At 38.4% G+C, this 23,268-nt stretch overlaps 1 protein-coding gene across 7 annotated transcripts in view; it reads right to left on the bottom strand.

Moving 5' to 3' along the window:
* Ccdc62 (coiled-coil domain containing 62) overlaps positions 1–23,268 on the bottom strand; it is a 42,664-nt gene that overhangs the window by 13,558 nt on the left and 5,838 nt on the right. For 2 of the 7 annotated variants that reach the window (XM_027921361.3, XM_027921359.3), the window contains exons 3-10: positions 21,463–21,629; positions 19,550–19,651; positions 16,616–16,787; positions 12,125–12,226; positions 5,442–5,530; positions 4,996–5,111; positions 2,685–3,413; positions 298–442 (exon numbers count right to left, since the gene is read on the bottom strand). In XM_027921361.3, coding sequence (XP_027777162.2) covers positions 298–442; positions 2,685–3,413; positions 4,996–5,111; positions 5,442–5,530; positions 12,125–12,226; positions 16,616–16,787; positions 19,550–19,651; positions 21,463–21,629 — 1,622 coding nt within the window. The remainder of the gene's footprint in view (positions 1–297; positions 443–2,684; positions 3,414–4,995; positions 5,112–5,441; positions 5,531–12,124; positions 12,227–16,615; positions 16,788–19,549; positions 19,652–21,462; positions 21,630–23,268) is intronic. The other 5 variants (XM_071616379.1, XM_034636781.2, XM_071616388.1 and 2 more) reach the window with 5 other exon arrangements.

Genomic DNA, 23,268 nt, shown 5'->3' on the forward strand with positions numbered 1-23,268 from the left:
AAAGACCTTTTACTTAAATAGCTTCTAACTAAGAAAAAATATCTATCCCTGCTATAGTTTCTGAATCTTTACAGTACAGCTGCTGGAAGACAACATACACACAACCAGCGTGCCCCTGAGTCCAATCCCTGGTACTGCCCCCCCAAAATAAATAATAAATAAAAAGAACCTTAAAGTTCTATAACTTGAAAAACTGAGGAATGGTTAAAATTATGTGAGAGTAATACAGAAAAACTGAAGCATGTTGGATAGAAATGTTGCTTGAATAAACTAGGAGTTGATAAACAAAACACAAACCTTTTTGCTGGACAAAGCTGTTTCTTTGTTGATTAACAAACCCTTGGATAAATTATTTTTATCAGGAGGGGCCTCTGTCTCATCCTCTCTTAGGGCAGACTTTGAAGAACTCAAACAGTGGGAATGCTGGATGGCAATTAGCTCACTGTGAATAATAAGATCAAACAGAAACAGATTATCTTAAAGCAATACCCTACATGTATCATACAGTATCATACCTAAAAGTATCTCAAGAAGACAAAACATGTTGTTGTTGTTGTTTTTAAAGAGAGAGAGAGAAAGAGAGAATTTTTTAATTTTTTTTTTTTTTAGTTTTTGGTGAACACAACATCTTTATTTTATTTTTATGTGGTGCTGAGGATCGAACCCTGCGCCCCGTGCATGCCAGTTGAGCGCGTTACCGCTTGAGCCACATCCCCAGCCCAACATGTTTTTTAAATAAAGAAGCTCTAATTTGAGTATAATATTGGAAATTAATGAATCTCTTGTAAATAAGAATTAAAACAATATTTGTAGTTAAGGGTAACTACAGAATAGGAAATTTCCCTCCTCAAAAAAAAAAAAAAACCACAAAGAGGGTGTGGTGTGGTGGGGGGCAGGGGCTTAAGCATGCTATAGGCACTGAATTCACTCTGCTAAAACTAAAGGAAGGAAGGTAGGTTAGTTCTAGGGACAGGATTATCCAAAAGGGAGGGGAAAAATTAATGCAGAGTAAGGTTAAACTTGTGAAAATGTTAGGTTTTTGGTTTGCGAGGCCAAGTTTGTCAATGGTTGTATGCTTTTGTGAAAGTGAAACGGTGCCACAGTGGCTGATTCTCCTACAGTTGCTGGGTCTTAGGGAACATGGAAGAGCAGGTGCCTATGGCTTCTCTCTCCACAGGCAAACCTCTATTTGTCAAATGGAATGGGGGCACAAATGCGAATATTTTACTTAGATAATAGAGTGGACATACAAGTTCTTGTAATCTACAGAAAAATAGGAAAACATAATTATCTTTCCTACTTAGTCACGTATCTGTCATGTGATGCCTTGGCATGTGCCTCCACTGGCAGAACAAGCAGTTACCTCAATTATTTTAAGTCAGTCAGGTCAAAAGGGCCTTAGAAGGAAAGGTGATTTTGAATTTGTTTTATACATTAAGTTTAACATATAAATTATATATAATTTGCTCCTCTATGCTCTCAAAACTATCCAACGCAAGCTTTTCCCTTAACATGAATGTTCTTGTGTAGTAGTGACAAACAGAACGTTGTCCCCTAGTGATGATTACTTGCAGTCACCCAAAGATTTTTTTTTTTTTGAGAGAGAGAGAGAGAGAGAGAGAACTTTTTAATATTTATTTTTTAGTTTTTGGTGGACACAATATCTTTATGTGGTACTGAGGATTGAACCCAGCGCCCTGCGCTTGCCAGGCGAGCACGCTACCACTTGAGCCACATCCCCAGCCCCACCCAAAGATTTTTAAAAACCAAATATGACTAGATGATATTTAATGCAACAACCAAGTTAATTTTTTTTTTTTTGCAAATGGCAGGATATGATTTTTAAAGGACTGAAGCTTCTAAAAGGGTCAAAGAACACTCCAAATAATAAGTACCAGAAAGAAATTATAAAATGAAAATCAATACAATAATTCAAATAAGACTCTCAATATAGAAACTTCATCCTTTCTGTATTTTAAAATCTACGAGCTATGCTTTGTTAAAAATAGCAGACATTACAGCGCCACTCAACCACAAGATTCAGCAAATCTAAAAAGATGAACCTGAATAATTCAGCCTCTGCTAATATCTAATCCATTTTCATCTCTAAAAACCTAGTAAATTTTATCAGCTTATTAAATACAAATATTCGCTTACATGATTTAAAAAAAATGGGGGACTATAAAGTTGAAAACAGATATAAGCTGGACCCAGGATAAGCAGTTGGATGGGGAATATGCCAAGTGACCCTGGATAAGGGCAAAAAGAAATTGTGATACGTGGTTAAAATAATGCAGTCTGGACACAGAAGGATACACTTGTTGATTCCAAATAGATCCAGGGGTGAGGAATGCTTCAGAGCAGCATTCCATTCTGCACAGTGACCCACCCATCGGTATTTTAATAAAACATATTTGGCCAACTCATTACTGGTTTTGTTTTTAAGCCAAATGTTTGCCTCTGGAGCCGTCCCCAGGATCAACTCCTCTCTGAAATCTAATACAGCCTTTGTATAATCGAGCACTCAACTGACTATGCAAGGGGTAAGCGGTCTGTCTTAAGATTTCCTTTGCAAACACTGTTGTGGTTTAACAGGAGGCACGAGGTGGCTACTGCAGCTCTCTGAACTTGCACGTTCTGGCACACACACTATGTGCTGGCATATAGATGTGAGCATCACTAACCTTGCCGAGGAGTTATATTTTGTTGCACTGACACTTCCTGAACAAGTGCACACAGATTTGTGGCGAACAATTCTTTGCACTTTAGAAGGCTTGAAAATGCTCATCCACTCCATATCAGACATGTGGCCTGGGGCTTCGATTATGAAGTTACTCGGGTGGCAGCACTTGGACTCATACAGGTCACTGTCACTCTGACATCCTTCATTCCTGGGGCCACATGACATCTCAGACTTTTCCATCAAGTCATGACAGTCCACATCCAGCTTTTCAGGTGGCTTTGCATCAGAGCAGTCGGTCAGGCCCAGGTAAACACTGACATCATGCCACTGCTTTTCATCAGGTAAAGATGCTGAACTTTCCCAGAGCTGCTTCTCTTCATTCTGAAACCTAATTCCACCACCTTTTGATGATGTTTCATGGATCTTGCACAATGTGATTTTGTTTTCGGGTTCACTCTGGATTTTTCCACCCAGAGACCAAGACTTTTGTTTCTCCATTAAGTCTTTTGTAAACAGAGATGATAAAGCAATTATATTTTTTTCCCCAGATTCAGTATTAATCTGTAGTTTCTTCCCTTTGCATACCTCACAAGAAATCTTGTCTGGCCTATTTTGCTGAGCCAATGTGGTCTCAAATTTTGGGTCCTTAACCAGTGACTTCTGACTTTTCTCCCTCTTAGCATCGACTTTTAGGTGGTTATTGTCAAGGTCTGATAAACACATGTCTCTGCTATAGTGGCATTACAAAAAAGGAAAGTTATATAAAACACTTGATATCATTATTCTAAGTATTTCTCATATGCCTCATTAGAGCTAAATCCCAATAAGACCCACTGGTCTGATATGCAGAGCCCACTTCCAGCCTGATCTCCTCCAGGAAGCCTTTTTGACCACCAAGCCACAAGCACTTCCCCTTTCTCATCCTTAACTTCTACTGTACTTACTTTATAAATGACCCACTCCCACCAAATCAAGGATACTACACAAATGTGACAAAACCTGTTAGCATACCTTACTTTAAGATTTCTCATGTCACATGTATTCAGGTATTCTGATCTGTTTTGGTCTAATCTCCTAGAAAACACAACTCTTTCCTTTTAAAAGGGCATATAGGCCATTTTATGCTTTTTAGGAGTAATCCCAACTCATCAAGTACCTCTCAGTGGCACTGACATACAAAGAGGAAAAAGTGACAATGTCAGGGGATTTTGCCCACAAGAGAACCCTGGGTGGAACTGGTGTCTACTGACAGTGGCAGCAGCTGGGCCACAGAGCAACAGGGTAATAACTTCTAACAGAGGCCCTGGAAGGAAAGCACAATAAGAGCTGCAGTACAGCTGAGTTCCTGCTACACTGCCTGTAGCAATATTTTACACCCGTTTCCTGCAGCTACTAATCCCACTACATTTTCTTCCAGGGAAAGGAGATGCCATCAATGTCAATCCAATCCAGATCTGGGGAACTTCTCTACTCCCTCTTCCTTTTCACGGCTTCTTGTAACATTTCTGCTTGAAAAAGCAGACTAAATTTAATTGTTTAGTTATTATGCCTGCTAACTTTATATATTTATACTTTAATTTTACAGAAATTGGGTACAAGTTAGAAAAGTAGTCTCCTATTGATAAGGCAAACAGGAAAATCAGGCTGAGGGCAGGGATCTCAAAATAACCTTAAACAACTTTACAAAATACTTAATGTTAAGTCAAAAAAGAATTCCAACTTAAGCGTGTGTTTATATGTAAATACGTATAAGGTCTGAGAGCTAATGAAACAAATTGTATTGTTATACTGCGTGCATGTACAAGAATGTGACAACAAATACCACTATTCCATGTAGATACACCAATACAAATATGTTTTTTTAAAAAAATTTGAGAGCCAATATGCCAACCCTTAGTGTTGAGCTCCAACTGCAGATACCAATGCCATTTTTGACGTTACTTCTTGAGGCAAGTATTAAGTTCTATGCATCTTGCTATTCCCTATTCCTGGCCTAGTGCCTGAACACTGTGGGTGCTGAATAAGTGAATAACTGAATGAAGGACTGGTTTACCTCTGGCCTATCTTCTACCCAATACAGATCAGATCTAATGATTTTACTTTTATCAAGTGGCTAAATTAGAATCATGCCTAAAATTCTCAAATCAGGTCTCACCATAACCTAGGACTATTATTACTTTTAGCTCATATATAGTATTTCCTACTACATGAGGAATGGTAGTAGGGCCTGGCCTGTGGTAAACACAAAGTAAATATTGATCCAATGATGAAATAAAAGCCAAGATCATAGTAACAGCATATGCTAAGATTACCTGGATGTCAGGGCTTTCGATTCCTCAATCTTTGAATCATATATCTGAATTAATTCCTGAGAATTTTCCACATTGAAATTAAGAAACTGGAGATCACTCTGTTGTTTTACATAAATCTGCCATAGATAGTGATAAATCAATATAAAATATAACAATGAAGCTAAATGGAGGCTACAATTTGTCACTTTCAAACCTTAATACATCAGATAGTTTGCTAGAGAACTGTGCATTGCTTGCCTTTATTCTCCCTAAGTTCACCCTAATATTTGTTAGTATGGCTGACTTTAAATTACCATAAGCAAGACCCGATCGACTATGCTAAATGTATGGCTAGTGTAGTCAGGATTCCAAAAGTGCCATAGAAAAAATTAACCAGTGTACAATTTCTTAGTCTGTTCATGAACATTTCCTTCCTAACAGTGAGAGAAAGATAGCTGGGAACATACCTGTCTCAAATTATGCAGTTCTGAATTTGTACGTTCTTGTTTTGACTTTGCGATATCCAGTAACTCATCTTTCCTCTTTTCTCTCTCTACTATTTAAGAACAAAAATTATTAAACACTTTTCATCAGCCATATCAACATGAACCTCTCCATTTCTAACAAGATAACAATTAACACGGTTGTTGTGTTGTTCCTGAACTTACTAAGAGCTTTACTCTATGATTCTGACTAGATTCTTTTTTTTTAGTAGATTCTTCATCAAACGGACAACTTTACAAAATACTTCATGTTAAGTCAAAAAAGAATTCCAACTTAAGTGTGTTTATATGTAAATATGTATAAGGTCTGAGAGCTAACGAAACAAATTGTATTGTTATATTGTGTGCATGTACAAGAATGTGACAACAAATACCACTACTCTATGTAGATATACCAGTACAAGTATGTTTTTTTTAAAAAGCTTGATAGCCAATATGCCAAGGTTATTTTTAGGAGTTGAGATTGAAGCTACCTACTTAGCATGCATGAATTCCTGGATTGGATCTCTAGCATTAAAAAAAAAAAAAAGCCAAGAGCAGCGTGACACATGTGTCATCCAGCTACCCCATAGGCTGAGACAGGAGGATACCAAGTTTGAGGCCAGCCTCAGTAACTTGGCAAGACACTGTCTAAAAATAAAAAATAGAGCCGAGAATGTAGCTCAGTGATAAAGTGTCCCTGGATTCAATACTCAGTTTGGGGGGGGGGGGGCGGGAATCAGAAAGAAAAAGGTTTTTATTTTATTTTAGAGAGAGAGAGAGAGACAGAGAGAGAGAGAAATTTTTTAATATTTATTTTTTAGTTTTCGGCGGACACAACATCTTTGTTTGTACGTGGTGCTGAGGATCGAACCCGGGCCGCACGCATACCAGGCGAGCGCGCTACCGCTTGAGCCACATCCCCAGCCCAGTTTTTTATTTCTTATACTCATTTTTTAGTTGTAGTTGGACACAATATCTTTTTTTTTTTTAATTTTTTTATTTTTATGTGGTGCTGAGGATCGAACCCAGGGCCTCACACGTGCTAGGCAAGCGCTCTACCTCTGAGCCACAATCCCAGCCCCAAAAAAGGTTATTTTTAGATGGAAGGCTTATTTGTCTTTCTTATTATAGAAATGGGATGGGAATGATTTCCAAATCTCTACACTTGATATATGTTATTTTATTTTTAACTTTTTTCATATTTTACAAGTAACTTAGGACTGTTTTCATTGTAAAAAAAAAAAAAAACATGAAAACATGACAGGGGAGGAAATCACTATTTTTGCCATCATGCAAGTCAATCTGATATAATCTCGCAATCAAGTCCTTCTTATAAATTCTCACTGACTAAAGATTTTTGTACCTCTAAGGAAACCTCATAAGGTAACAAATGAGTTTCTATTTGTAAAAGCCAGACACTCTTTTAAAGGTTTCCTACTTCCTAAAAACCCTTTTCACTTGCCAGATAATCACAATGAGAATTATCTTTAATATGCATAGGGATACAGGTCAAGTATACCTAATGGATTCTAAGGAGGCTAGCAGGAAGATCTCAAGCTTGAGCCTAGCCTGTGAAACTTAGTAAGACCCTGTCTCAAAATAAAAAATAAAAAGGGATGAAGATGTGGCTCAGTAGTAAGGAACTCCTATGTTTAATCCCCAGTATTGAAAAAAAAAAAAATGTAAGCATGCTAAAAATACTGTTTAAAATTACCTACAGGCTATAAGTATAAGGTGTATATGAAACAATAATGAATTTCCTGTTTAGGACTCAGGTTCCGTCCCTAAGATGTTTACTTATGTACATACAACTATTCCAAAAATCCCAAAGACCCTGAAACACTTCTGGTCCCAAGTATTTTGGATAAGGGATATTCAACCTCAATCTACATTCTCAGTTTTTTAGTGCAAAAAAAGACTAAGAGAGGAACAATTACTTTTTAAAATCTTCACTTTTTGCAAAGACTTTATAAACATTTTGCTGAAGCATGGATATTTTAGTGTGACCAGATTTGCAGTAGGGCATTTATATATATTATACATACATACACACACATATATATGTATGTATATATATTTTAAACTTTTCTGTTTAAAAATTTGTTCTAATTAGTTATATAGAACAGTAGAATGCATTTTGACACACTGTATAAAAATGGAGCATAACTTCTCATTCCTCTGCTGTACATGGTGCTGAGTCACACCACTAGTGTAATCATACATATGTATAGGGTAATAATGTCTTTCTCATTCTACTGTCTCTCCCAACCCCACAGCCTCACCCCTCCCCTCACTTCCCTCTGCACAATCCAAAGTTCCTTCATTCTTCCCTACCCACTGCCCACAAATGAATATTTTTTAAAAGTATTTTTAGTTGTAAATAGACACAATATCTTTATTTATTTTTATGTGATGCTGAGATTCGAACCCAGTGCCTCATGCATGCAAGGCAAGTGAACTACTACTGAGCTACAACCCCAGTCCCACAAATGAATATTTTTAAACTAGTTTCAAAACGTGGAAAATAAGAACCTACAAGAACTAAAGAATCTAAGGTACTGTACCAGAAAAGATTAATGTTATTCTTAAGAAGAAATTATTTCACAAAGAACAGAGAAATCAAATAACAAAAAAAATTGGGGCTGGGGTTGGGGATGCGGCTCAAGCAGTAGCGCGCTCGCCTGGTGTGCATGCAGCCTGGGTTCGATCCTCAGCACCACATACAAATAAACATGTTGTGTCCGCCAAAAACTAAAAAATAAATATTAAAAAAAATTCTCTCTTTCTCTCTTTCTAAAAAAATAAAATGCTTTCCATTGAGCTTTAAAAAAAAAAAAAATTGGGGCTGGGCATGTATCAGTAGTAGAGAATTTGCCTAGCATGTGCGAGGCCATAGGTTCCATCCCCAGTACCACAAAAAAAGGAAATTGATACTAGAAGATGGAAATGTTATTATTCTGATTTGATCATTACACATTGTATACATACATCAAATTCTCATATTGTATCCCATAATATTTACAATTATTATGTCTCAATTAAAAATAAATTTTGCCAGCAATTCAGGAGGCTGAGGCAGGAGGATCACAAGTTCAAGGCCAGCCACAGCAACTTAGCAAGGCCTGGTCTCAAAATAAGTAAAAAGAACTGGAGATGTAGTTCAGTGGTAAATACCCCTGAGTTCAATCCCCAGTACTAGGGGGGAAAAAAAGACCCTTAATGATACATGTTGGTTTCTAAAACCGGATGCACCTGAAATGGAAGTTTACAACTTTTACATATGGTTCTTTCATAAAAGAAGCTTTTTTTCACATTATTTTCTCTTAGATGGAATAAAAATATTTGCAATCACTGTACATTTGATACATTGCAAAAACATTTAAGAACAATATGCGCTGCAGACTCAACTCTACCCAGACAGTATTCCGTTGGTGTTTGCTAGTGGATACAAAGGACCATGCAGAAAAAAGAGTGAGGAGTCCTCTGTGGGAAGTCACACCCCACACACTTCATGCTCAGGCCTCCAAAGCAGATCTAAGCTCCATCTTACTTTTTCCTTTTTTGGGGGGTGGGGTGGGTGGGGTGGGAGTGGTGCTGGGGATCCAACCTAGGATCCTGAGCATGCTAAGCAAGCACTCTACCACTGAGCTGAGTGTCCAGCCCTTGATTTATTTCTTTATATCAGACAAGTCAACACCACACAAAACCACATAAAAACAATGAACTGGCATCATTTATATAGTTACATTCCGTTTATTTGAATTCAATTATATGCATAAAGGAAAAAAGAAAAATCAGTTATTTAAACAGTGGAAATGCCAGGCTTGGTGGAACACACCTGTAATTCCAGTGACTCCAAAGGCTGAGGCAGGAAGATTACAAGTTCAAGGCCAATCTGGGAAATTTAGCAAGGCCCTAAGCACTTAGCAAGACCCTGTCTCAAAATAGAAAATAAAAAGGGCTGGGGATATAGCTAAGTGGTAGAGCACACCTGGGTTCAATCCCCTGTACCAAAAAAAAAAATTGGATGTATAAATAAAGAATAATAAATCAAAAAGAAGGGAGCCCTGGAGGGGTGTGGTGGTTCACACCTATAGTTCCAGCTCCTTTGGAGGAGGACTACTTGAGCCAAGAGGTTCAAGGTTAACCTGGGCAGTTGAGACCTTGTCTGCAAAAAAAAAAAAAAAAAGAGAGACAGAGACTGTTAAAATTTCCCATAAACTTTTATTTTTCCTTTGACATTCCAGGGCATTTTATTTATAACATTTTTGTAATACTAAATTCTTTTTTATTAATTTTTTTTTTTTTTTTAGTTGTTGATGGACCTTTATTTTATTCATCTATTTACATTTGGTGCTAAGAATTGAACCCAGTGCCCCACACATGCACTGAGCCACAATCCTAGCTCTGTAGTACTAAATTCTTTGTAGACCTATGAGCTCCTAAGAATTAGTAAAATTACTAACACACAAATGTTGATCCAAAGATTCTCCAAATTCAATGGTAAAGCTAGGGATATGCTACATCTTTAGTAACGTAAGAAGTAATATAATTTTGAGGGCCAGCCATACTAGAAATAATGGAAACAGTGACCTCTGGTGATAGAAAACTGCACCTTCCCCACAATTTTTTTTTTTTGGTGGTACTCAAAATTGAACCCAGGGCCCTGTATAAAAGATTTGCTTAGCAGAGCTCTGCCACTGAACTAAAAAGGGCTGGGGAGCCCTTTTATTTATTTATTTATTTATTTTTAAAGAGAGAGAGAGAGAGAATTTTTTTAATATTTATTTTTCAGTTTTTGGTGGACACAACATCTTTATTTTATGTGGTGCTGAGGATCTAACCCAGCGCCCCGTGCATGCCAGGCGAGCGCATTACCGCTTGAGCCACATCCCCAGCCCTGGGGAGCCCTTTTAAAAAAAAATTTATTTGGAGATGGGGGTCTCATTAAGACGTCCAGACTGGATTGAAACTTGTAATCCTCCTGCCTCAGTCTCCTGAGTAGCTGTGACACAGGTGTACATCACCATGCCTGGCTTCCCCCAATCTTTAGTCACAGAAGATTAAAATTAAGAATTCCGGGGCTGGGGATGTGGCTCAAGCAGTAGCGCGCTCGCCTGGTATGCGTGCGGCCCGGGTTCGATCCTCAGCACCACATACCAACAAAGATGTTGTGTCTGCCGAGAACTAAAATAAATAAATAAATTTAAAAAAAAAAAAAAGAATTCCACAGTATTTGAAAAAAATCTTAAATATAATACTGTTTTCTTCCCCTTTAATCTGTAGAAATGTATTCTTTTCCTAGAAGGAGGAGTATTGAGGCTAGGTAACAGTGTACACCAAAAGGCGTTAATCTAATTTTCTTTCTTTCTTTCTTTTTTGGTGCTGGGGATTGAACCCACGGCTTTGTGTATACGAGGCAAGCACTCTACTGACTGAGCTACATCCCCAACCCTAATCTAATTTTCTATTTGGAACTTCACCTCCAAATCTATGATGTTCCTAATACAGACTACTGAAATGAAAGCCTAATAAAACCTTCGCTGACAGGGGTGTAAACAAGCTCTACACATCAGAGATTCTCAATAGGGAGCGGGAAAGGACAGGTCATCACTAGTGGAGATTCTGGGGCAGTTTTCATGTTATCAGAGGAGTCAAGACTGCAAATGGGGAAACTTGCTTAGTCAAGGAAAATGCATCGGCATTCTTATTTTAGGGTCATACTGATGCATATGAATATACTTACACTCATGACTTACACATGAATATTTTTCCAACTGCAATTACTACAGGTAATTAATTTGCAAAATTGGGAAAATACTGAATTCCTCATTTTTATTGAGAATTTGCAGAATTATAAACATTGTCCTTGCCAGGCAGTGTAGTGCATGCCTATAACCCAGCTATTTGGGAGGTTGAGGCAGGAGGACCACAAGTATGAAGCAGCAACTTAGTGAAAACCCTGTCTCAAAATAAAAAAAAAAAATTACTAGTCCTGGGGATGTAGCTCCATGACAGAGTGCTTGTCCAGAATGTATGAGGCCCTGCATCAAATCTCCAGTACAATCAATCAATTAATAAACAGATGGGAAAAAATTAATTAATCAACAGATAAGTAAATAAACATAAATAAATAAATGGGCTGGGGATGTAGCTCTGTGGTAAAGCACTCCTGGGTTCAATCCCCAGTACTACAAAATAAAATAAACATCCTCCTTACATCAATATATAAAATTCTTTTCAAATAACTTTTTTTGGGGGGAGGGACATGGTCTTGCTCTTATTGAGGCTGCCCTCAAAATCACGATCCTCCTGCTTCAGCCTTCTGAATGCTGGGATTACAGGTGTACACAACTGCACCTGGCCTAAATGAGTTTTAAAGGAATATTATGCTTTCAGTGAGAAGAAGAGTGATAGGCTCAGCACAGGTCCTCATCTCACAGAAAAGGGAACAGTTACTTGGAAGCTTAATTACAGTTAAAATTCCCTACCTGGTCCCTCACCAATTCCTCAAAGGGCAATAAAAACAAAAACAAAAAAACACCAAAACCTGTTTTGAGACAGGTGTATTTCCACTAGCCTGTCATAGCAGTACCATAGAAAGTTTAGGTTATTAACATTTAACTATTCAATCACTGTAATTATTATTATTTATTTATTTTTACCAGTAAAAGCCAATTCGTCATGCAGGCAGCTTTTCTCTTGCTTAAGGCGAATGATCTCTTCTCGCTGCTCATTATTTTCCGTTGTCTTTTCTGTTAGGTCCTCTTCATAAACAGAAGGAAAAAAATTCCTCAAATAAATACTGGCTTCCTAGGAAGCTATACACTATGAAGAACCCTTATGTCCTCAGCACAAACTACCAGTTAATCTGAAAGCTGGACATCTGGCCATGTTCCTGGCAGCAACACTAGTCCAAGGTTTTGCTACCTCTTGTCTGGCTGGTCTCCTGCTCTGGCCTTGCCCCTCCTGCACAGCCCAGCTTGCACACAGCAATCTTTACAAATAAAAACTGCCCGTGCCATTTCTCAATAAGAAGTCCTCCTACTGAACTCAGAATGAAGTCAATACCCTTCGTTGCAGACAATCTCAAAGCCAGTGTGACCTGGCTATGTCCCTTTCCTTGATCCTCTCCCCCTTTTTTCCTTCAGCTCCTAGGACATGGATGAATTAAAAGGAAAAATAAATTCAGCTTTTGGCCTCTGTTTCTGGCACAGATCTAAAATCCTGGCTTTCCTGTCTTCTGTCACTGGAAAGACTGCACCACAGTTTTTGCTAATGAGGTTACTTAGGAAGGGCCAACCCCTAGGTAGCTTCCAGCTGGCTCTGGGCACAGCAAGATCTAGGGATTAAGAGAGCTGGAATTTTCAGCCCTACCCACTGCCTCCCAGAAAGAGAGGCAGGCCTGGAGACTGAGCTCTATAAAAATTTCTGAACAGGAGATTTGAAATTTGAGGAAAACTGGTTTGGTGAATACATGGACATATTCAGGTAGCACTCCAGAGAAGGAATAGGAGCTCTGTGCATGGAATCCAGCTCTTCCACCTGCTATTCCTGAACTGTGTCCTTTATAATATACCAGAAAAGGAAGCAAAGTGTTTCCCTGAGTTTTATGAACCATTCTAGGAAACAATCCAACCCAAGGAGGTAGTTACTGCCAGTCAGAAGTAGAGGGGACTCCCTGAGATTTGTGACTGGTGTCTGAAGTCTGTCTTTAAACTATGGGGGCTAAATCATAGTGGTGGCATACTATAGGGATACTGCTACATCGATGTTCATAGCAGTACAATTCACAATAGCTAGACTGTGGAACCAACCTAGATGCCCTTCAATAGATGAATGGATAAAAAAAAATGTGGCATTTATACACAATGGAGTATTACTCTGCATTAAAAAATGACAAAATCATGGAATTTGCAGGGAAATGGATGGCACTAGAGCAGATTATGCTAAGTGAAGCTAGCCAATCCCTAAAAAACAAATGCCAAATGTCATCTTTGATATAAGGAGAGCAACTAAGAACAGAATAGGGAAGAAGAACATGAGAAGAAGATCACCATTAAACAGGATCGAGAGGGGGGAGGGAAAGAGAGAGAGAAGGGAAAAATTGCATGGTAAAGGAAGGAGACCCTCATTGTTATACAAAATTACATAAGAGGAAGTGAGGGGAAAGGGGAAAAAAAACGAGAGAGAGAAATGAATTACAGTAGATGGGGTAGAGAGAGAAGAAGGGAGGGGAGGGGAGGGGAGGGGGGATAGTAGAGGATAGGAAGGGCAGCAGAGTACAACAGACACTAGTATGGCAGTATGTAAAAAAAGTGGATGTGGAACCGATGTGAATCTGCAATATGTATACGGGGTAAAAATGGGAGTTCATAATCTGCTTGAATCAAATGTATGAAACATGATATGTCAAGAGCTTTGTAATGTTTTGAACAACTAATAATAAAAAAAAAAGAATCAAAAATAAATAAATAAATAAATCATATGTGGTGGCACATACCTATAATTCAGTGACTTGGGAGGCTGGGGCAGGAGGATTGCAAATTTGAGGCCAGCCTTAACAATTAAGGGAGACCCTGTCTCAAAAAAAAAAAATAGAGACTAGGGATGTACTTAGTGGTAGAGTACCCCTCAGTTCAACCCCAGAACCCAAATCATCATCATCATCATCACCACCACCACCACCTGTGGGATCTGACACTAACTCCAGGTAGACAGTGTTGAGTTGAACTGAACTGAATTCTTGAACACTCAGTTGGCATTGAAGAAATGGAGAATTTGTTGGTGTTAGAGGAAAAAAAAAAAAAAAAAAAAAGAAGTCCCAACCTTAAAACCCACCCTAGTGCTTCTGCATTTTCTGTTTCTTCTGCCTGGAAGGGTTTTTTGTTGTTGTTGTGTTGTTTTGGATTTTGGTACTGGGGATTGAACCCAGAGGATCTTTACCATTGAGCTACATCCCCAGTCCTTTTTCAATTTTTTTTTTTTTTTTAAGGATTTCTTTTTTAGTTGCAGATGGACACAATACCTTTGTTTTGTTTGTTTATTTATTTTTTTATGTAGTGCTGAGATTGAACTCAGTGCCTCACACATGCTAGGCGAGTGCTCTACCATTGAGCCACCGCCCAGGCCCTCCTTTTTAATTTTGAGACAGGGTCTGAGTTGCTGATCCTCCTGCCTCAGCCTCCCAAATCACTGGCATCATAGGTGTGCACCACATGCATGGCCTGTCTGGAAGGTGCTTGGCCCAGGTCTTCACAGGGCTAGTTCTGCCCACTGTCCAGTTTCGGTTCCCATCTAACTCTTCCAATTTGCCTCCCCAGTCCAATGAGACTAAATGAGTCTATTTCCTTCATTCTCTGTTCTAATTCTCAATATCCTACTTTTTTTTTAAATACTGAATTTGTAAAATATTTATAATACATAAATATTAATACAAGAATTTTTTCACTTGAATATTTCACTGAAAAATGGATTAAATATTCAATAAACACTGAATATTTACAATGTATTCCTGAATTATCAAGTGTTGATCTAAAGGAGAGGACAGAGTCTATTCCCACTAACGCAGGGCTCATAATATGATTGTAATCTTAGCAGAAGCTACAAATGAAAACAAAATCTACGATATTTACCACAGGTCAAAGATTTAAAATGCTGAGTCTTTTAAATTACATTAGCCAAGATAAAATTTCGTAATTTCAGAATTTTTTAGTTGAAAGAAACGTAAAGAGTCATTTTGTTCAGGAATACATAAGAACCTTCTCCACATCACTCTCTTGCTTGGTTTATCCAAGAAGAAGACCTTGCTGCCTCCTGAGGCACTTCACACTACATAGAGGCAGAATGATTCCCCTGCCACAGTTCTGTAGCTGCTTCTAAGGTGGCCTGTTCCACAGTAGGGTCAGTCCTCTCGTCTAATGCAGCAGCCATTTATAAAATGTGATAGTATAGGTGCAGATTTAAGCCTAAAATAATAGCTCCTCACCAGGCACAGTGGTACATGCCTGTAATCCCAGGAACTCAGGATGTTGAGGCAGGAGGATTACAAGTTCAAGGCCAGCCTCAGCAGCTTAGTGAGGCCCTAAGCAACTTAGCAAGGCCCTAAGCAACTTAATGAGACCCTGTCTCGAAACATAAAAAGGGTTAGGGACATGGCTCAGTGGTTAAATGCCCCTGAATTCAATCCCCAGAGCAGAAAAAAAAAAAAAAAAAGATAGCTCTTCAATCAGTTTATTCTGTACCTCCCAACCTGCCCAAGGGGAAAGGCCAGAGAAAAGTAGGGCTGCCTCCATACCCTTTGTAAATTTAAAGTCTGACATCATCACCCATATCCACATTTAAATATATACACTATATATAACAAATATATACAAAGGCATTTGGCATACTTTGCCTTCATTTCACTATAAAATTTCAAGAATCGGAGAGAAGTGAACTGACATGGCTTTGAATCATAGGCTTGGTCCTACTTCAGACACCAGTCACCAAGGCACTCTGGCAGACTGTTAGTGGTGACTCCTCATCCCTCCCTGCATATGACTTTGCAATGCCTCCTGCACAGAGCACAGTGTATTTCCCCACTACCTGACTTTGCACTCAGCCACATCACTTGCTTTGGCCTACAGAATAAAGCAGAAGTGACGCATGTCAGCTCCAGGACTCCATCTTAAGAGTCTGCTTTTGTGTTAAGTTTTGGCTTCACTGTGGGAAGAAATGCCTCGGCTAGCCTGCTGATGGAAGACCCATGGAGCAGAACTGCCCCAGATGAACTTTTTGAGAGGTCTCTGAGTCCAACCAAGACCAGCCAAATCCCTCTTCCAACACTGAATTTAATAATTGTCAGGACCCATGCTGCTGAGACACTGCCACTGTCTGTTAGGAGCCACATACCAGCAACTGCTAACTGGTACAGCCACCTAAACTATGGCAAGAGTTTTTTAAAAATATGATACATTATGCAGTTTACCCCAATTTTATTATTTATCTTGTAACACAAAAATTGCAACATAATTCTATGTAAATGAAACAGACATTTCATGTTAGAACCCAAAGCCAGGAACAGCCCCATTCACTCCAAGATGAAGGGAACCCAAATGAAGAAATATATTCCCAACATAGCATATTACCATCTTACACTTGCTTCTCTTCCTTACCTTTTAATTTATTGACTTCGATCTTAAGTGTCTTCAATTTCTGCTTATAATCTTGCTTTTCTTTCACAATACAATTCTCCACCATCTTAGCATCACGTAAAGCATGCTCTAACATTTTAAATTTACCCGAACAATCCGCAATGTGATTGACTGCCTCAATAATATCTTTGTCCTAAAAACCAAGTTGAAAACTGTTAAGCTAGATTTTAAAATTCCAATTAATCAGTAAGAAAAGATTACATTTACTCAGGCCTCATGGTGCCCCGGTTTCTTTCTAAGCACTTTTCATGTTAACTCATTGATCTTCACCGTGACTCTATGAGGTAGACACTATTACTGCTGAGCGATGGAGGAATCAACAGACTCCTAAAGGGATTGTTACTTGGCCGTGACTGTACAACTAGTTAGTGATGGGGCCACCATTCGAACCCAGCTGACTGGCCTCAGAAGCCATGTGCTATCATTATACCTACTGTCTCTTGGAAAGTTTAGAACCAGACATAACATATTGGCACAGCAAGAGAAATGGTGGCAGCATTTGGACCGGGAAATTATTCTCTGCATTACAAATAAATCCCTTAAGTCCAACATTTCCTCCCTTCTTTCAGTTCGTTAAGATGACCAGACTCTGGCCAGACATGGTGGCACACGCCTGTAATCCCAGTGGCTCAGGAGGCTGACACAGGAGGATCTCAAGTTCAAAGCCAGCCTCAGCAATTTAGCAAGGCCCTAAACAACTCAGTGAGACCTTGTCTCTATATAAAATACAAAAAAGGGCTGGGGATGTGGCTCAGTGTTTGAGTGTCCCTGGGTTCAATCCCTAGTACTAAAAAAGGGAGATAGGACTACAAGACTCACTATGAGCATAGCCAAATTAGAAAATATTATTATTGAGGGTCTTTGAATCACAAATAGGTATGTACTAAAAATCCAGTTAAACAATACCTAAAAGTCTAAAATAATAAGAGTTTTCAACCTACCCCACTCTCCTGAAATAACTATTATTAGCAGGTTTACCCCTGCTTAAGCATAAGCATTTTTTGCTACAACATCATATATGCATTTTGGAAAAAAAAACTTATTCTGCACATCTCATATTAGGAGGATTTATAAGGAGATAAAAAGGGTTGGAGCAAACCATTCAAAAACCAATGGCGGACTGGGGTTGTGGCTCAGCAGTAGAGTGCTCGCCTAGCATGGGCAAGGTCCTGGGTTTGATCCTCAGCGCCACATAAAAATAAATAAATAATAAAAGATATTGTGTCCAACTATAACTAAAAATAATTATACTTAAAAACAACAAAAACAACAACAATGGAGCCAGGAGCGGTGGCACATGCCTGTAATCCCAACAGCTCGGGAAGCTGAGACAGAACGATCGTGAATTCAAAGCCAGCCTCAGCAAAAGTGAGGTGCTAAGCAACTCAGTGAGAGATACCCTGTCTCTAATAAAATATAAAATAGGGCTGGGGATGTGGCTCAGTGGTTGGGTGCCTCCAAGTTCAATCCCTGGTACCAAAAAAAAAAAAAAAAAAAAAACCCACAATGGAAAGGTTGGGAGTGTAGCTCAGTGGTACAGTGCTTGCCAAGCATGTCAAAGGTCCTGGGTTCAATTCCCAGGCCTGAAAAACAAAACATCCAAACCAACAAAAACTGTTGAATTATATGACCAGACCAATAGGAAACATATACACACACAAAGTCCTACTACATACAACAGCACAATTGTCAATGCCAGTAGATACACAACTGTCACTCTATCTCTTTCAGCCTAAAACCTAGGGCTCCTTTCTCCCCTGATAAGCATGCCCTACAGGGCATTTGTTCTAATACTATTATTTTTCATCAAAATAAAAACTCCAATTCTCCATGCGCTGCTTTTTCACAAATCCACTATTCTAATGTGGCGGGTAATATCTTTGCACCATCTTCATTAATACTCACTGCTTTGCCAGAGAGTTTGCTAAGATGGACAGCATACTGGTTGGTTGGTTTTTGTTACTGGAGATTGAACCTAGAGGTGCTTTACCACCAAGATGCATCTGAAACCTTTTTTATTTTTTTATTTTGAGACAGGGTCTTGCTAAGTTGTTTAGGGCCTCACTAAGATGCTAAAGCTGGCCTCAAACTTGAAATCCTCCTGCCTCAACCTCCCAAATGGCTGGGATTACAGGCATGTACACCATGTCCCACAACCATGTTGTTACTGATGCCACTAAACTAATTTGTAGATTTTGATATTTTTGTTCTTTAATTTTAAAAAAGTTTGCCCATGATCACGTCAAAACAATGTGTTGGGAAAAATTACAAATGAATTAGCATTATCATTCAACCTCATCCTCTAGTTACCAACTATCAAAGACATGTTACATTAGAAGAGATTGTAGATCACTTTATATAACATTATGACTATATCAATTCCCTGACTGATAACAGCTTTCCTCTCCATTAAAAAAAAAAAAAGGGTTAGCAAGCAATTTGCCAATAATTTCACAATACCTAACAATGAGTACCTGGGAAGAAAACAAGTCAACTCAGGCATGCCAGGCCATGGAATGGACCTCAGAGACAAAAGTCCAGAAGTGGAATCCTGCCTCCTCTCTCAATGCTTTGGGGACATGATTTTGTTTCTCTCATTTCTTTTTTTTTTTTAATTTTTATTAGTTATCAATGGACCTTTATTCATTTATTTGTTTATATGTGGTGCTGAGAATCGAACCCAATGCCTCACACATGCGGGGCAAGTGCGCTACCACTGAGCCACAACCTCAGCCCTGTTTTTCTCATTTCTAAAATAAGAATTTAAAACAAAAGCAACTTTGGCAGCTCTGCATTTATGGATGGCTAAGGGACTTAGGTGAGATAAAGTATGTGAATATGATTTGTAAACTACAAAATGTTCTGGCAACTGGAGATATAATTATTTTTAATTACCTTAAGTTTTATCATTGTAGTGAGAGCCTGTTCTCTAGCTTGTAATTGTCCTACCTGAGCAGAAAGTTCCACTAATGTGTTGCTGAGATTTTCGTTTCTAGCCTACAAGGGAACAACACAGAAAATACTCTTTGAGTCCTTTAAAATTTTTCATTTGTTACTAGCCACAATCCATGCTCACTTCCCTATTTTGTTTTTTAACTTTTTTTTAAGGAAAAAAGTAGGCTGAGTAAGAATCATCAAAAAGGAATACAAGTTTCCATTTCTTCATTAACTCTAGCATCCTCTCAATATTTGCATTTGCCATACTGAATTACACTGGTTATGTTTGTAAACATGTCTATTTCCTAAAATTTTAATGTATAATTTTGGATCGTGGAGAAAGAAAAAAAAACAAATGAGAACTGGATGAGTAAGAGATTTGCTTCCATGAAATAAAGTAGTTTTAATGAATTTTGTGCATTTTGTGGGGTGTGGATATACACCATTTTACATTTGTCAAAATCCTGTAGAATATAAAACACAAGGAGTGAACACTTATGTAAACTGTGGGCTTTAGTTTACATAAATGTTAACACCTGGATTCATCAATTCTAACAAGCATACCACTGCAATGCAGGCCATCTGCAGAGGGGAGGTTGTGTTTGTGTGTGTGTGTGTGTGTGTGTGTGTGTAGACAGGGCACAAGTGGAACTCTCTATACTTCCTGCTCTATTCTATTATGACCCTAAAGCTATTCTAAATAATAAATTTTATTAAAGATATCTTCCATTTTTCATGCAACATATTAATAGAGTCTAGAATCATTTTTTTACTTATTTTATAGCTAGAAATGAACTAGAACAGTACTGAAAAAAACTACATGCTTATGAATTAAGGCTCATTATATTACCAAGATCAGTACTGATATCATTATGAAACAAGAATATGAAAAACAGCTGCTTCAGGCACAGTGGCACATGCCTGTAATCCCAGAGGCTTGGGAGGCTGGGACAGGAGGATCACAGGTCCAAAGCCAGCTCAGCAACTTAGCAAGGCCCTAAGCAACTTATGAGACTTTGTCTCAAAATAAAAGAGGCTGGGAATGTGGTTCAGTGGTTAAGAATCCCTGGGTTCAATCCCCAGTACAACAAAAACAGCTGTCTTTTTCTCTACCTCATAACAAATTAGCTCAAAAAAGATACATTGATTCACTAATTAGACACACAAAATCAGTCTTACAGATATTATTACTAATATACTATTAACATGATATAGATATATTTATCATAACAGATAAAACTCAGAATTTAGAAAGCAGAATTGTGTGTGTGTGTGTGTGTAAACGTGTGTTACTGGGGACTGAACCCAAGGCACTATACCACTAAGGTGCATACCCAGCCCTTTTTATTTTTTAAGACAGGAACTCACTAAGTTACCCAGGCTGGCCTGGAACTTGCAATCCTCCTGCTTCAGCCTCCCAAACAGCTGGGATAACAGGTGTGCAACACTGCACCTGCCCAGAAAGCAAAATTTGAGTCTACCAAAACTTGATGAAACTCATTTCAGATTTTGAGAAAGGCTTTCCAAACAATCCATTATGGATAAAATGGTAGATGCTATTAAACCAAATAGCAAAACAGTTCAACAAGGGTAATAAGGAAGCCTAACATCCATGATAGGATAGTACCATGCTTCTGACTAAAATAGTACAAAGAATACAAAACTAGGATGGATGGATGGATGCATGGACGGGCGGACAGATGGATGGAGATTGTCTACACACACATTAACAGCATATAGATATACATCTATGCACATACCTTCCTACATACATGCATATGAATTTTTAATGGAAACATTTACATCTAATTTTTCAATAACTGGATCACAGAATTTGGACTAGTAAAGCTTATCAAAAAAATAAAGCCAACCTCAAGGTCTTCAGAGAGGAGGGAAGAATGTGTTGCCTTTTGAGCCATCTCCTGAAGCTGCAGTTGAGTCTTCTGAAGGACTGTTTGACATTCAGTTTGATTGGACTCGAGGACTTTTACCTTCTTCGTGAGTGACTTAATTATTTCAGTTCTTTTATGTAGTTCACCTGGGGGAAATTTCATCAACAACTTGTGATTAGATCTGATGCTTAAAAGGCAGTATTTTTAAGGGCAGTAGTTAAAGAGTAAAAAGTGTATTAAGAGGGCTGGGGTTGTTGCTCAGTGGTCTGGTGCTTGATTAGCATGTGTGAGGCCCTGGGTTCAATCTTTGCACTACATATAAATACAATAAAGATCTGTTGACAACTAAAAATATATATATTTTTTTTTAAAAGTGCACTAAGACATTTCTTAGAAGATAATTCTTATAAAACATTTTCAAGAGAAGCCTGGGCAATCTAATGAGATCTTGTCTCAAAATAGAAAAAGAAAATTTTTTTAAAGGGCTGTGTGAGACCTATATTCAGTCCCCAGAACTAAAAAAAAACCCTAAAAACAAAACAAACAAACCAAAAACAACAACAACAAAACTACTCACATTTCATTGTACAATACACAATACTGTATTGAACTTTAAAACATGGCAGGCTGCAGTGGCACAAGCCTGTAATCCTAACTACTCAGAAGGTAGAAGCAGGAGACTTGCGAGTTCAAGGGCAGGCTGGGCAACTTAGCGTGATCATTTAAAAGGGCTGGGAATATAGCTCAATGGTAGAATTCCTCTGGGTTCCATCCCTAGTTCTAAAAAAGAAAAAAGAAAAGAGAGCCAGGCATGGTGGCACACACCTGTAACCCCAGTGGCTCCTTCTCAGGAAGTCTGGCACAACATGAATAGATGTTCAAGATTGGCTTCAACCATCTAAGAAATTTCATCTTGCCATGGCACATGCCTGTAATCCCAGCTGTTTGGGAGGCTAAAGCCGGAGAATCACAAGTTCAAAGCCAGGTCAGCAATTTAGCGAGTCACTTAGTAACCTAATGAGACCCTGTCTCAAAAAAAAAAAAAGGGGGGGCTGGGGATATGGCTCAGTGATTAAGTGTCCTTATGTTCAATTCCTGGTACCAAAGAAAAAAATGAAACATTTCTTTCTTTAAGGAGCAACACAGAAGCCCCCTAAATATCACTTCCTGAACACAATGGCTCCAATTTTCACTTTCCCGGAAAACCACCATAAGCTGAGTAATTAATCATTTACTTGCCTTTTTGTGTGTGTGTGTGTTATTGGGGGGGGGGGGGGGGGGCGGTACTGGGGACTGAACCACTGAGCTACACCCCCAGCCCTTTTTATTTTGAGACAAGGTCTTCACTGCCCAACAATCTCAAATTTGCAATCCTCCTGCCTCAGCCTCCTAAGACCTTAGGATTACAGACATGCACCATTGTGTTTGGCTCCATTTCCTTGCATCCCCTAAAAATACAGTTTTATCTGGGCTGGGAAAAAAGCTCAGTGGTAGAGTATTTGTCTAGAATAAACATGGCCACGGATTACATCCCCAATATTGAAAAAAAAAAAAAAGATACATATATAATATTGTATATAGTTTAATTTGAACTAAGACATTTTTAGAAGATAATTCTTTTAAAACATTTTCAAACTATAATACTATAGTTTAATTTGAATTAAACTGTATGAATTCTATTTGCTTCTTTCACTTAAGATATTGATCCTGAGATTATTCACATTTATATAGCTCATGTCTGTCACTAAGCTACATAATAATCCCCTAAATTATTACACCAAAATT

Source organism: Marmota flaviventris, chromosome 1 (genome assembly GCF_047511675.1).
Source record: "Marmota flaviventris isolate mMarFla1 chromosome 1, mMarFla1.hap1, whole genome shotgun sequence".
Taxonomy (NCBI): Eukaryota; Metazoa; Chordata; class Mammalia; order Rodentia; family Sciuridae; genus Marmota; species Marmota flaviventris.